Source organism: Manacus vitellinus, unplaced genomic scaffold (genome assembly GCF_001715985.3).
Source record: "Manacus vitellinus isolate BGI_N305 unplaced genomic scaffold, ASM171598v3 scaffold_26_pilon, whole genome shotgun sequence".
Lineage (NCBI taxonomy): Eukaryota > Metazoa > Chordata > Aves > Passeriformes > Pipridae > Manacus > Manacus vitellinus.
The window spans coordinates 8,116,387-8,130,633 of NW_021939960.1; the positions used below are offsets into that span (position 1 = coordinate 8,116,387).

General features: G+C 40.7%; 1 protein-coding gene across 3 annotated transcripts in view; it reads left to right on the forward strand.

Annotated features, from left to right (window-relative positions):
- Positions 1–6: 6 nt before the first annotated feature.
- The window catches only part of ZBTB46 (zinc finger and BTB domain containing 46), a 50,004-nt gene continuing 35,763 nt past the window's right edge, over positions 7–14,247 (forward strand). For 2 of the 3 annotated variants that reach the window (XM_018073952.2, XM_018073954.2), the window contains exons 1-3: positions 7–196; positions 6,458–6,585; positions 8,308–8,447. In XM_018073952.2, the coding sequence (XP_017929441.1) occupies positions 8,394–8,447 (54 nt within the window). In that variant the 5' untranslated portion in view covers positions 7–196; positions 6,458–6,585; positions 8,308–8,393. The remainder of the gene's footprint in view (positions 197–6,457; positions 6,586–8,307; positions 8,448–14,247) is intronic. The other variant, XM_018073953.2, reaches the window with a different exon arrangement.

Consider the following 14,247-nt stretch of genomic DNA (forward strand, 5'->3'; position numbering starts at 1 on the left):
TGCGTCAACACCCAGCTCAAGGGAGAGGAGAAGAGACAAGGGGGCATTTTAACAGCAGCTCCACTTGCGGATAGCCAGCCTCAATCCCGGCTCCAGCATTAAAACCCTTTCCGCCCCCTAAAAACCAGCATCCGTGCAAGTTGGACCAAGAGTTTGTCAGGAGTGTGGTTCAAAACTGCTTGGAAAAAGGGATGAGGTAATAATACTGGTGAAGCATGTTGTATTTCTCTCTTTCTGCCTGTCTCTCTTTCTCTTTCCTCCTCTCCTCTCCTCTTTTTTTTTTTTTTTTTTTTTTTTTTTAAGCCAGGCCTGTTTTGGGTTATTGTCTCCCCCTAAAGCCAGACATAGATCGCCTGGCCTTGCCTCCATTTTAATTGCAGGCTGAAATGGGGGAAGTGACCCTCTTCAAAAAAAAGAAATACAAAAAACCCCAACAAACAAACGAAAAAAAAACCTTGGAAAAAAAATAATGCTGTTCCTTTGGGGGGATATAGGTTATTTTTTATAAGGCTGTAACAAGTGCAAAAGTGGCTGGAAATGTTTTCTGTCATGCTGGGAAACTAGTGAGGTGTCCTCTCCCCTCCCCAGAAAAAAGTGCTGGTAAAATTTGGCGGAGGGGAGAAGGAGAGGTGCTGGGAAAAGCAGGGGTTGTGCTGCTGGATTGCCTTTGTGTCTCTGTAAATAGACATGTCAGTTCCCAAAGTAATACAAGTAGTGTCTGATAACTCAATCCCAGATGACAAATAGAGAATGGAGCAGATTTTCAGGACTGTAATAGTGGGAGGATTTCTCTTTTGAAACGGAGGGGAAAAAAAAATGTTGGTACCTCCTGAGGAGGTTCTTCCCCAGCGCGTTATTGTGAAGCGGAGCGTTAGGATGGAATCCGGAGACGTAAACCCATATTTATTTGTTTTTACACCTGACCAGGGAAAGATAAACAAAGGAGAGTTTAACAGCTCTTTAATGAATTCCTCATGCTTTTTATTTTGCAATCCCAATGATTCATTTGGCAAGCCTTGCAGGACCGGATTATTATCAGCATTGTTTAAAGCCATGCTAATTAGGAGATGTGTTTAGCAAACAGTGGTATTGTAGACACCTGTACCAAAGTTCTTGCGTGCATTTTAATTGCATCACTGGTATCATTTTTAGCATTTAGTCACTGTAATACAGATCTAGGTCTCAGTTCGTGGACTCGATCAAGTGTTTATTACAAGTGTGGGTTCTCTGTGTGCACAGAGCAGCCCTGCTACTAATGCATTAAATGTGTTTTCTCAAAAAGGACAGGGAGTATTTTTTCCTTTTTTTATTTTTATTTTCCTGTGGGGATTCAAAGAAAAAGCAGTGCTGACCAAGAAGAGTGGGAAAAACACAATTTTGAGGAGGAAGCTTGCTGTGACTGGATAGCTCTTTCACTTTAATCGATACCTTGCTTGAACACTGTGTGTTTTTGTAGCCTCTTTTAATTGAAAATAAAATTTTACTTTCCCCTTCTAAACTCCATCTAGCTTCTCTCGCTGTTTGTCAAGTTTTATATTTTGAAATCCTCAGTGATGGAAAAAAATGGGTGGAGTGTATTATTAGTCACAATATTTTCAACATGCGGTGAGGAATTGCTGCTTTGAGGTGTTTTTTGGGAGCCGGCAGGGAACGGGCAGAGGAGCTGGAGGGAGAACCAGGGGACAGGATTTCAGGGGGCTCCTAAACACACATGGCTGAAGAATATTCTGTGGTTTGCTACGTTCATGGGATAACTGCAACTGAAATAGAAAACGAATCTTTTGGTTTTGATGCAGCGTGTCCAGGAGGGGGAAACTCACTCACAGTGAAACTTCTCTCGCGGTTGTTTTCATAGACTGTGTGTTCGCCCTGATGGAACTGAGTCAATTTTAGTGTGGTACCAAAAACGGGGTATTCTAGTAACTCTTAACGTTAAGATGTTTATTCATGTGCTTTAAATGCTGCTCCATTCTGGAGTGTGGAGGATTGAGCCTTTGAAAACATGACCTGTACTCGGGGTTCTCGGAGGCTGGAGAAAATGGGCCACTTTCTCCCCGTGGTCTTTGTTTTCTGGGACAGTTGTACAACAGTGGAAATGTTCCTCGCAAGAGGATTTTTTTTTTTTTTTTTAATTTTAATATCTGGAAGTGCTTAGAGGAAAACCAGTTTAGCAGCCCCCTCCCACCCCAGCAGCCCTTTCTGTCAAAAGGAAAAATGCCTCATGTTTGGAAGGTCTGTTATTTGCCTGCATTTCCTCCGGTGATGTGTTGTGTTGCTGTGAGGTTGAGGGAATTCTTTTCGTCTTTGCTATCCACTTGTGTGGATTTTTTTTTTTTAATTTTTTTTGTTTTGTTTTTAGATCCGTGTTTTTGAAGTTTCTAAGCAAAGTTTCCTGTCCTCTCAGCAGCTCAGAGCAGGCTGACACCCAATCCAAACTGCCACTGCCTGCTTTCAGGGCAGGAATTATTTCATAAACAGCTCAACCTTTCCCAGGACATTTTTCCCTTCGTGTTCTTGCCGGGTTTACTGGCTGCTCCAGAGAACTCTGTAACGCTCCCCAGACTCCCCCTAAATTGGTAAAAACCATTCATAGGGGTTTTCCATGCTCCTGTGTGCTCAGTTTAATGGGCAAACAGAAGGGCAGAGAGAGGGCTTAGTTTAAGTCTTTGAAGAGCTACCTGCAGTTGTAATGGTTATCCCACATGTCCCCTGTAATTCCCAGGAGCCAGCGGTTTCTGCCCATTCCTGGCTGTGAGCATTACCCTGGAAAATTCTAATGCTTCGCACAGAAGGATTCATTCCCTGTTTATATTTCGAGTCTGACTCGAGTATTCTGAAGTGTGGAGCTCACCTGTGTTTTCTGTGGGAGATATTTGAAACTTAAAATGTATTAATAGTTAAAGGGAGCGTGCCGTGGGCTGTCTGCAGATACCAGGGGTCACGTTAGGAGAGAGCACGAGGACTGACTGCGGCTGAGAGGCAGAGGGAGGAATTCAGTCTGTGGGAAGTCCTGCGATCCCCCTCCACGCCTAAAACATCTCCGTGAAAGGTTTTCTGATATTTGGTCAAGCACAATGGCAGTCAGGACTCCAGTGTTAGAATTTGTTGCTTCGAAACTTCACTTACTCCCTCCTGAGGACTTTTTGTATGTTTGTGTTGCAGCCCCCTTAAATACATCCTTCAGTGGTTGGTTTTCTCACTTCCCTCTGGATCTGGATGAGAAACAAAAGCCTGTATCACTTTGTGCGGGACTTTCGCTTGAGATGCAGGAGGGGAGAATCTCAACTTCCCTAAACAGTTCAATAGTTTTCTGGTTTGTGCTGCCTTGGTGTATTTGGATGCACTAGAATGCCCAGTTTGGAGGAATGGCTTCTCCTTGGGACTCGTTCCCCATCCTGTAGCCGTTGATTGAACGTGCTGGTGTGGAACTGCTTGTTGTCAGTCTCACCTCCTGTGAAACAGGGGTGCCAGGGTTTACTCAGCTCTCCCAAAACATGTTCTGTTTTATTGTTGAAAAATTGTGCTAGAAGTGCTTATTCTTCATAAAGGCAAATCAGTGTGAAGTCCTCACTGGATTCCCTCCGGGATGTGGTGGAGTCCAGAGGCTCATGGTTGGGGTTTGACATCCCTTACCAAGTCAGCTGTGGTGCAGTTATTTTCTGAACAGTTGCTTTAACTTTCTTTCATACCCATACATTTAGGAAACATCAGACTGCTGTTGAGACACTGGCTTGAAATAGTTTCCGAGTGCTCTGCAGGCAGGGTGAGATCCTTGACAGCCATTCTAATGAGATGGAAATGTGTCCCACTTGGCAGTGCTCAGGTTAGAGCTGAAACTCACCTTTTTGCCTTGCTTTTTGGGGATGTGGCTGACTTCTGTTCCAGCCCACACAGTGGTGATCCTGGCCTGTTGCTCACTTGGCTTGTGTACGTGCTGGGGAAGAAAAACATCCCGCAAATGCTGGAAGTTGCCCTGCATTTGCTTTATTGTAAACCTGAGTTGGGGTCTCCTGCAATGAAGGGAGGCACTGAGGCATCAGAAATACTCTACAGACACATCTACGAGCTTGTGTGTGGAATAAAATAAACCTGGTAACGAGAATGTTGGTGTGTGTCAGGACCTCACCTTGACCAAGGACCCTACTTAGAATGAGTGAGTAGGGTTTGGCATATTAAGGAATGTGTTTGTACCTCTGTATACTGAAATACCCAGTCATCTTTCCTGATTATTTCCCCATCGTATGTTGAACAAACTGCTTATTCCATCCAAGTGAGTTTGCTTCCTGGTATTTCTCACTTCTGGAGAAGAGCTCTGCATAAAGTTGATGTTTCAGGTGGTTGGCTTGTTCTCTCTGAGGAAAGAGTTAAACAAAATTTGCACCTTTTGTGCTAATACAGCATCAGAGGAAATACCTTCCTGACTACTGCTCAGATCATGCCCTGAAACAGAAGAATCAATGGTCTGTATTAGCCATCAGTTACTTAAAATACCCAAACCCAACTAATTTAAGTGCCAATGAACGAAGTAGTCAGGGTGCAGTTGCTCCTAACAGTCCTGCCACTATAGTGTTGGAGAATGAGGTGGTGGCTAAATATAAAACCAGCTTTTTGACTTCCTCCTTGTTACCACTGTGTCCTTCTTGGCTTCACTCCACTTCTTTTTTTTTTTCTTTTTTTTTTTTTAATAGTAGTTGATCAAATCTGGATTATGAGATTTGTGCTAAAAAGTAAAACAGGATCCTTACCCAAGGCCCTGAGGGCTTGTACCACAAATTACACAAACAGGAGTGGGTCGTTCTCAAAGCACCTCATATGTTGTCTTTGGGTTTGCACTGGTTGACTTTTTTTTTACTCTTAGATTATTCGTGACTCCTTTTGTGTCTCTTAGGTGATCTTTCAGTTCCTCCTGCTGCTTTACTTCTCTTTAAAAATCACCTCATGATTCTTTCTCCTTTGGCTCCCTCTGTTTTTACGTACTGAGTTTGGGAACTTTGGCAAAGATCCCCTAATTAAAAAGCCAAAAACCAATGAGAAAGTTTAGGGGAAACCATTCTTCAGGGCAATTCCCAGTGTGATAAGTTTAGAGTTCTCTAAACCTTTTTTTTTTTAAGGTCCTTTTTATCTTGTTTTTTGACTAATAGATGCACAAGGGCAGAGTCTCTTGCTTAGATTTCTTTTGTGACCTTAAAGTAGAAGCTTAGGATCTTTAGGAGTTAATGACACTTGGACAGGTAAGTGTCATGTGAGCCACAGACACTGAGATTTTCTTCAGATTGTTTTTTAATCTTCACTGTAAGAGTAGAAGATATATCTGTAGCTAGATTCTTTTTTTTTTTTTTTTTTTTACCAGACTTCTCAAACCTGGTTCCCTGTAAAGCACTTGCTTTTTAAGCCCTAGATAGCTCTACCATGTTGCTTTTGTGTTCTGCAAAGTCTGTGGCGTGGGTAGTGTTGGATCTGTCCTTCTCTTGGTGCAAGGAGATGAGAGAGAATGGACATCAAAAACAGGGGAATGATTTGAGCCAGTGTTGCTGTGCTGTGATGGAGAGGGGATGGACAGGCAGGCACGTGGACAGAGGTGGAAGCTATGGGGAAACAAATAAGGGGAATGCAAAGTGCAGTGAAAATATTATTGCAAGTAAGCAGCTGGAACTAGAAGCACACACCTGTGCCCTGTGGGAAAGGTGAATCCTGTCATATTAGCAAGTTGTTACCCATAGGAATATTGTATTTCAGGCTGCACAGCTTTTACAGGCATGGAAAATAAAACTTCCTTCTGCATTCTGTTAGGTATTTGCATCTTTGAGGGTTTTCTTCTTTCAAAGCTTGTACATGTTTGTAAGAGGAGCAAAGTGCTTTCCTTGCTACCTTTGTGGATGCTCTGTAACATGCAGGTCATGCTGGCCTTTGAATACTGTGGTTCAGTAGAGTTGGATGGGAATAAAAGTCAGATCTCTTACTTTTGTATGTGGGCACATGGTTTTTCTGTAACCTTAGGCAAATATTTTGGTTTGGAGGGGAATCACTGTAACCATGAGGTGAGATTAATACTAACCCCATTTCAAGTGTGTGGGTGGCAGGGGTCACAGAAACATTAACTGAAACTTTGATGTCATCTGAGACAATGTTAAAATGGTTTGAAATCATTACATAAAGTACTGTTTTTTTAGAGTGACTTTTCCAAAGCACTTCTGTCCGGAAACATAGTCAGAAGTTGTTAATAATCTTCAAATTGATGTGTTAAACTCTTCAAGTTAACACAAGGGCTAAATCATTTTCCCTGTATGCTTCATTATAGAAATACATCAGAATATTTCTTGTTGAAATGGCAAACAGTGTTGTAAATGGGCAGTTATTTTAACTGTTGCTCGTAATTATGTGACACTCAAGGGCTTTGTATTGAGTTAAAGTTCAGATTCTAATTTTTGCCTCCTATTCTTTCCATTCCCAAACACAGGACATCTGATGAACCTTTTGGAGCTTGTTACCAGAGACCATTCTCCTCTCTTCATTGAATCATGCACTGCCCAGCTGTGAAACATCGCGACATTTATTTTGGCTAACAGGAAACACTTTTAAATATCGGTAAGTTCTCAGCATTTAAAGATATTTTTGTCATGTGGTGTGGGAAAGAGAAAGAGGAGCTGGAGATAACATTGTCGTGGGGGCTGACAGTTCTTTATAAAGCTTGACTTTACATTCATAACAAGGGGTCATTTAGAAATCTTAGCCAGCTGCAAAAGTTGGAAGAAATACCTCTGGGCTGTTCTTCTGCTCCTTCCCTGTGGCAGAGGTGCCTCCATTAATCGTGGTCACTCGGTTCTCATCTGTTTGATCAGAAGAGGAAAACAGCTGCAGAGCTCAAAGCAAGGAGAAAAACTGCAGAGCAGTTCAGAATAGTGTAGGCTCAGCTTTGCCATTCTTGCCAGTCTGTTCTGGCTCCCCTTGTGCCCTGGGACAGAGGTGTAAATGAGAGTTTTAACAGTAACAGCCCTAAGTCCAAGTGAAAATAAGTATTCCTGTTACCCTGTGCTAACAGAGTAATTTCCCAAGTGTCTGGGTTGGTCTGGCTCCCTCACTGCCCCACTTTATTTTTTCTTAACTGTCTAAATAACAGGACTAAAAAGAGCTGGCCAAAACAATTGCTATGGAGAAGCAATCAGAATTAGAGAAAGGCAAGACTTGGCCGTCTGAAATAGAAATTGAGAACAAAGTCACTGGTGTTTGCTTCAATTGGGTCATATTTGTTTTCAGGATTTTCGGTTCTGTTTGCCGTAAGAATGCTTGGATTTTCCTTATTGCTTCATTTGTTTATTAGATATTTTATTTCACCTTCTATAATGACATTAGTTTGTGTTGGAAAAGCTTTCTTAATTTTTATCTTCTGATGTTTTCTTTCACAATCTGTTACTACAGAAGGTCAGTTTTGAAATCAGCAGTATTGATTTATAGCTTATTTTCATTAAGAGAGCTAATCTGTGTATTGAAGATGTTTGAAATGCAGAGATCAAAAAAGTCTTTGTCGTGGCTATCAGCATAAAACTTTAAATAAAACCTACTCAGAAGTTTAAGTTGGAAGTTAAATATTGCCAGTATGTGCTATTCTGAAAAAAATAAAGTTTGTTTTGTATAAGAAAGATAGGTGTGCAAGATGATAATGTTAGTGGATGTGTCCTCACAGACAAAAGCCTTGGTGTAGATGAACTATTCCTATTCCTAGTAGCTTGTAACTGTAAATAGGATTTATCTGAGAAGTCTCTCTGTGAGTGTGCCTTTCACATATACTGAAGTACCTGTATTTTACACAGAATTTTAAAAATCTTAGGATGGTTTGGTCTCTTATCCCAGAATGATGTCAACCAGTAGAACTTTACAAGAGGAAATTCTCCTGAGTATTCCACTGCAAACTACTTTCAGGAGCTGTAGTGGAGCTTTTTAACCTCAGTATTTCATAGGTCAGGTAAGGTGAGTCTCTTTAAAGAGTCATTAAAGTGAGAATGTTTTGAAAAGCTCCCAAACAGGAAACCCTGTTGTTCAAGGGTTTGTTTGAAGTTTTAGTAGCTAAAATTAGACTTTTTGTTCCCATACATTTAAGAAATAACTCCTGCTTATATTGTTACTAAATGGTAGCCAGGCTTTAATTACCTGCAGTGTATTGATATGATTGGAGTTAACTTTTTTGGGGTTCATGAAGTCATAAATAGGGATGTTATGAGTTTGGAGGGAAGGGACCTCAAAATGCCTCACTGTTCAGTAATCTTGTTGTTTAATGCTAATAATTTCCTCTGGTTTTGCTTTTTGTCGTAGTTCTGTCTTTCTCCTACAAGAGTTCACTCCAGTGCTGTCAGAAGGTCACGGAACAGGGCACTACCTGTGCTGCCCTGGGGCTGTTGATGTCCTCAGCTGTTGTAGGAGAAACACTAGACCTGGAACCCAGTTTGTTACTGGTAAGAAGTAATTGTTTTGGATTTTATTTATTTATTTATTTATTTATTTATTTTATTTATTTATTTAATATTACGATTCATATGTTTCCTCTAACAAAATCAGTAAATATCTCTCCACTGCTTTTTACTTTTAAGAACAATATAGCAAAATATGCATCTCTGCTCTTTTTTTTTTCCCCTAATATTTTTAACTTTACAGTTTCTAAGTTTCTAATTTCCCTCCATCCAAAATATGGAGGTTAACAGTTTTCATTTAGATCTCATTTTCAGTCCTGGTTTTCTCTTTAAATTCTTCATGCACTGTCAGAGCCAATGAAGGTTAATAAATGGATTTTTCTTCGATTCCTGCAGAAATCCTGTGTTTTGGTTGCATTTTTCTGATGCCAGCTACTGCACAGGTTGGCCCTGTAACTTCAGGTGGATGGTTTGACAGGTCAAAGGCCACAGCCAAGTCTCTGGTTTAGAGTTTTGGAGTAGAGGGTGAAATGTTAAATGATGGCTCCCTGTTATTTTAAGCTGTGCTATTGGAGTTAGATTTTGCTTGTGGTTCGTGTTTGGACTGTGCTTTAATGAAATACTAGAAGTGTGTAGTGTTCTGTCCTGCTGTTTGAACTTCACTTTTGGGCTTTCTGGATTATATCTATGCAGAGATTCTAAGCAGAGATGTTGTTTTAATGCTCTGGATGATGGGGCAGTGTTGGCTTGAAGTTGGAAAAATTTTAGTGAATCCTCATCAGGCTGATGTTAATTAAATAATACGTGTACACTGACAGTTGAGTGAGCCGGTTCAAATTTCATAATAAAAATCGAATTAGTATTTTCCTTTAAGTTTACTGAAAATCATTTGCTTCCCAAGTTCTTGCCTTTTCTGTACCTCTGTAGTATTTCTCAAGCTAAATGATGAAACTTTTTTTTTTCTTTTTTTCTTCCTGTGACTCCTAACCCATAGGGCTGAACGTGCACTGTTGGGCTCTAATTAAACGTTCTCATCCCCGGTCATTGGGGAAAAGTGGTAACTGTTGTTTGCATGAAACCCTGAGCTGTGAGTAACCTCTCTGACCCAAGGGTCTGCTTTGGTCTGTTTACAAACATCTGCCTGTTTCTCTTTGAATTCAGAGTTGTGGTCGGAATGACCAACTTAAACAAGGGGTGATGGGTTTCAGGAATCAGAGTAGGGCAGGAGACTTGGGTTTTTGGCAGCTGTTCGTTTTCATAAGATGTTACTTACATCTATTTTGAACAAAGCTGAACATATGAGTATAATCTGGGGTTATCTAGTGTCAAGAAATTAAAACTCCTCTAGAACTGTGTGCTTCCTCGAACGCACTTGCGAGGAAACTCTGCACTTGTGGAGATTTGTGCTTGTAAAGCTCACGAGCAGAGTCTTTGCAGGCAGTGACCATCCATTAATACCCTGAGTCTTCTTTTCCTCTCATTTACCAGAATAAGTGGTAGGTACTGTCCTTTGCAGTTGCTAAGGTTACCTTGAGGGGTTTTGTTCCCATTCTTTTCAGCACGGGGCACACGGAGTGGAGGAATCCCGTGTGTTTCTGTTGTCTTTAATTGGATAAAAGTGAAACTTCCATACACACTGTGTCTTGTTGTGCAAGGAAGCATTTCAAGCCCAATCTCACCTTACAGAGCTCCTTTGCAGAGGAATTTAAAAAATGTTGGAATGTCTTGGGAGTGGATACAGGGACAGGACACAGGGGAGGCAGAGAAGTGGGGTGTGTTTGTTGGTTTTTTACATAATAAACCATTGGAGTGAATTTGAGTTCTTCCTTAATCTGTTTTTACTTTTCTCTGAAGGGAGAGGGGGGAAGAAACAACACATTTTTGGTTAAATTCCAGTTGGCATATTTTCTCCAGGGAGCAGTGTGGTGGAGGAGTGCACTAGTGAGTATTTTGGTACTCTGTAACTTGGGTCCTTGGTATTAAGGGTAGAAACACATTTAGAAAATTGTAATGGACAAACTGTCATGTAGTTTAAATCTTCAGCTCACTTATATTCTGAGAGAGGAAAAAGTAAACAAACAAATGAATCCTAACAGCAGCAACCCCCCCAAAAAACTCTCCAGGCCTCTCTTTTTTTTTTTTTTTTTCCCTGTTTTCTTTCTGAGTGAAGGAAGTTTATTTTTGGCCCCACTGTTGCCCAGGGGACTGCTCTGTAGAGGACTTTGTGTGTACTTCACTTCTTGACTGTGACTTTTTGTCAAAATTCAAGTAATACACTGAGATATAGATGCAACAAATTTGTACCCCTTAATTTTACTGGTGTTAAGATTTTGGTCAGGAGACTTATTCTGATTATGCTGAGAGGTATGGCCTTGTAAGTATTGCTGGTTACTTTTCTTAAAACCTTTCCATTGGGAAGTGAGGTTTGTGTCTATTTAAACTCTTAACTATGTCATCAGGTGATACTTTCATGTTTAAGTAACTGTACTGATAGTGCAAAATAAGGCACTTTCATAGATGCTCTATTTGTAGAACTAGATTCATTCTAGCTAGGGTTAAAGATTATGTAAATTATAAATGGTTTATTTAAGACCAGCTTTTTTGATGTGAAAAATAAAAGGTAGACCTGTATCCTGACAGAAATTTAATGGCAGTGGCTATTAAATCTGTTCACACTGTGTTCTTTTTGCTGTTACATGCAAGGGTTTGTTTAGGGACAATTTTTTTTGTTGTCGTTTTTGGGAAAGCAATAGACTTGAATTACTGTAGTGTCTATGCATTGGCTTATGAAGAAAGCCTGATATGCTACAATTTATTTTGTGGAAAACCTTCAGATGAGCTTTCATGGTTCGTTGGCTTCCTGGAGAGCTGTGTTGTGGTCATGTGCTGCCATGGCAGGACCAGCCCTAAAGAACTGTAGTAGGTGCTCAATTTAGAAACCCTTCAGTGTAGTAAAAAGACCTGAGATAAAACAAAAAATACATCATTGGTCTTTGAGGTCTGTTTCTAAGAAAACTCCACAGCTTATTCCTTCTTAGCTGTGCTTCCACTAGAAATTTGAATGGTACAGCTTTTCTGAAGAAATCTTTCCACAGCATTTTTTAAGTGGAGATAAATATCATTACCAGAAAAAGAGAAAAAAACCCCCTAAACCAGCAACAAGCCACAAAACAGCATGTAAAATTGGAACACAAGAGCACGGGGTTTTAAAGCTTCCTGAATTTTTAACTACTAGCAAATTGCCTTAAATTTAACTTGGATTAATTCCCTAGTGATCCTTGACATTAAATGGATGCTCTGGTTTGACATGGGTGGACAGAAAACTAATTAATTCCTCTGAATTTAAGGCATATTTAATTTTCTCCCCCAAAGACCTCTCATTTAAAAGGTACAATGCCTGTGACAGATGCTGAATGTGGAGTGATGTGTGTAAGGTGGCAGACCTTCCATCAGGGGAAAATCAAGACATCTACAAGAATAATTCCTGACTTGGAAAATGTTAAACTTTATTGATTACACTGAACGTGGGAGAATCCACATCATCACTTGCTTACTTGAAAGTGTTGTGATGTGCCCACCTCACTGGCCAGTAGGGAATCTTGAATAGATTTGTTTGTGTCTGGTAAAATTTCCCTGATATCTTTTCTGTGATATCTTATCTCCTGCTTCCTAAAGAGATGAGCAAGTGCTTCATCCATAAGTAGCACTAAATTAGTCAGTCTCTGAACTTCAAGCTGGTCCAGTCTAAACCAAAGGTAGCAAGAAAAAAATATTTTAAAATCTGTGTTTCTGCCATAGGCAGCTTTAAAAAAGGACAAGGAGTATCTGAAGTGGACTGTTATCAGTGAGGTGGGAACCCAACCCACTGCACTAAGCTCAATAAATGAAATAGCAAAGAAATAAAATCTCAAGGAATTTATATAATTTCCAGGTGAAGAACATTGAAGAAGAAAAGCTCTTGTTGCATAAATTCCCAAGAGCAGGTGGTGATGTTGACAAATACTCCTGACGCTATTCTGTATGAAATTGAGGAAGAGAAAATTATCCTTGCAGGAGATTTCCCTCTTCCCCCTCCCAGTTCCAGGGAGTTGGGTTTTTTTTGGAATATGGATTTTGATATCCATGAAGGTACAGTAAAAGGAAATTCCATATCCAAAATATTCTGATGTCTTCCTGATTGTAACCTGTGTGAGGTTTTCTTGCATCTCCCTCTGAATCGTGTGGATATGGCAGCTGTTGGAGACAGGACTGATGATGGACAACTCACTTTATCCTATGTGGCAATTCATATTTCCTGAGGGGACAAAGCTGACTCTTCAACTCCTAAAAGTAGATGCAGTAGTGGTTTCTGGAATAAAGACAAAACTGAGCTGTCATTCTGCCTTACGAGGCGGTTCTCTCCAACACGGAGATGTTGGGAAGCTGTGGCAGCCACCTCCAGAGCCTGGGTTAGAGAGCTGCTGTGCTGGCTGGTGCCATCACAACCTTTTCAGGTCAAACACCTGAAAAATCCGTGGGTTTTTTTTTCCCCCCATGCTCCCTGACTCTGATTCTTTGTTTGGTTTTCATTGATTTATTTCAGTTATTTGAGATGGAGATGGTGTCTGTGTGAGGATTTGGTTTGAGGTCTCCAGGCAGATTTCTGTGGTAAATAGGTGTTGCTCAGTGTACAGCTGTAATGTTCTTGACCTCTTCCAGTTCAAATAAGAAAAAAATAAAAATTGGTTTCTCTGTGCATTCTATGCTTAATTCTGCAGAAAAGCTGCACTGTTTTGAATTTGGTGAACACCAGTTCAGGCTATTTGTGTTGCAGGAAGATGGTCCTTCCTCTCTCGAGGGAAGCAAGTGCTTCTGAGTGATCAGGGACCAGCTGGTCATGCAAATCAGCATTTCCAAGGCTGCAGAGAGGCAGCTCCATCCTTGCAGAACTGGGGGAGGCTTGGAGCAGTCTTGCATAACTCGAACTTTTGAGTCATCAGGTGACTCTCTCGAAGGTCCCATCTCCCGTTTGTTCTGTGGGCTGGGAGGTGCTTTTCTGGCCAACAGTGTTGACTAAACTGCAGCTGTTTTGCTCCTGGTGATGATAATCATAGGACAGGGTAGGAGAAGGGGGCAGGAGGCTTATGGGTCTGTATTCCACAGTACAGGAAACACACTTGGATGTGTCAGGATACTTCCTGAATCACGGCTGTCCTAGAATTGTGAGCCAATTCGAGCAGATGGGGCTGAATTTGTGTGTGAACTCGATGGATGTTAGAAACGTGCTCCAGGCTCTCATCAGCCTCCTTAATGCCAGTGTTTGTATTGAACCGTGTCTGCTTCAAGACTCTTAAGACCTCAGAGATTTCAGTTTTATAAGTAACAACCAGTAGCCTAAATCCAGGCTTCTGGATGTGTGTGCCTGCCCATAATAACATTTGGAACTGGGTCCAATTTTACAGTTGTGTGTTGACATGTGGACCCTCATACCAATTCTACAGTTGAAACTTCTTATATTGGAACAACTGTAAGTTTTTGAGAGAAAGGGGTAAGATATCTTTCACCTCGGTGCTCTTAATTAGTTGGACCATTAAACCACTGTGACACGATGTATAAATCTAGATAATAATTTCCCAAAAAGTGGTGTAAGAGAAAGAAAATGGCAGAATTGAATGCCAAGGAATTTGTAAAGCTGTGTCAGCAAACTATGGAGTTGCAAAGGTAATAACTGGGTAACATTCAGTCTGAAAATCCTAAGACTGCTTATTACTGTCAATATATACACATTTAGGACCTTTTTTCCTGTTTTGGCGTGTAAGAGGATAATTTGGAGCATAACTTGCAAGATACATTGCTGCTGGCACTA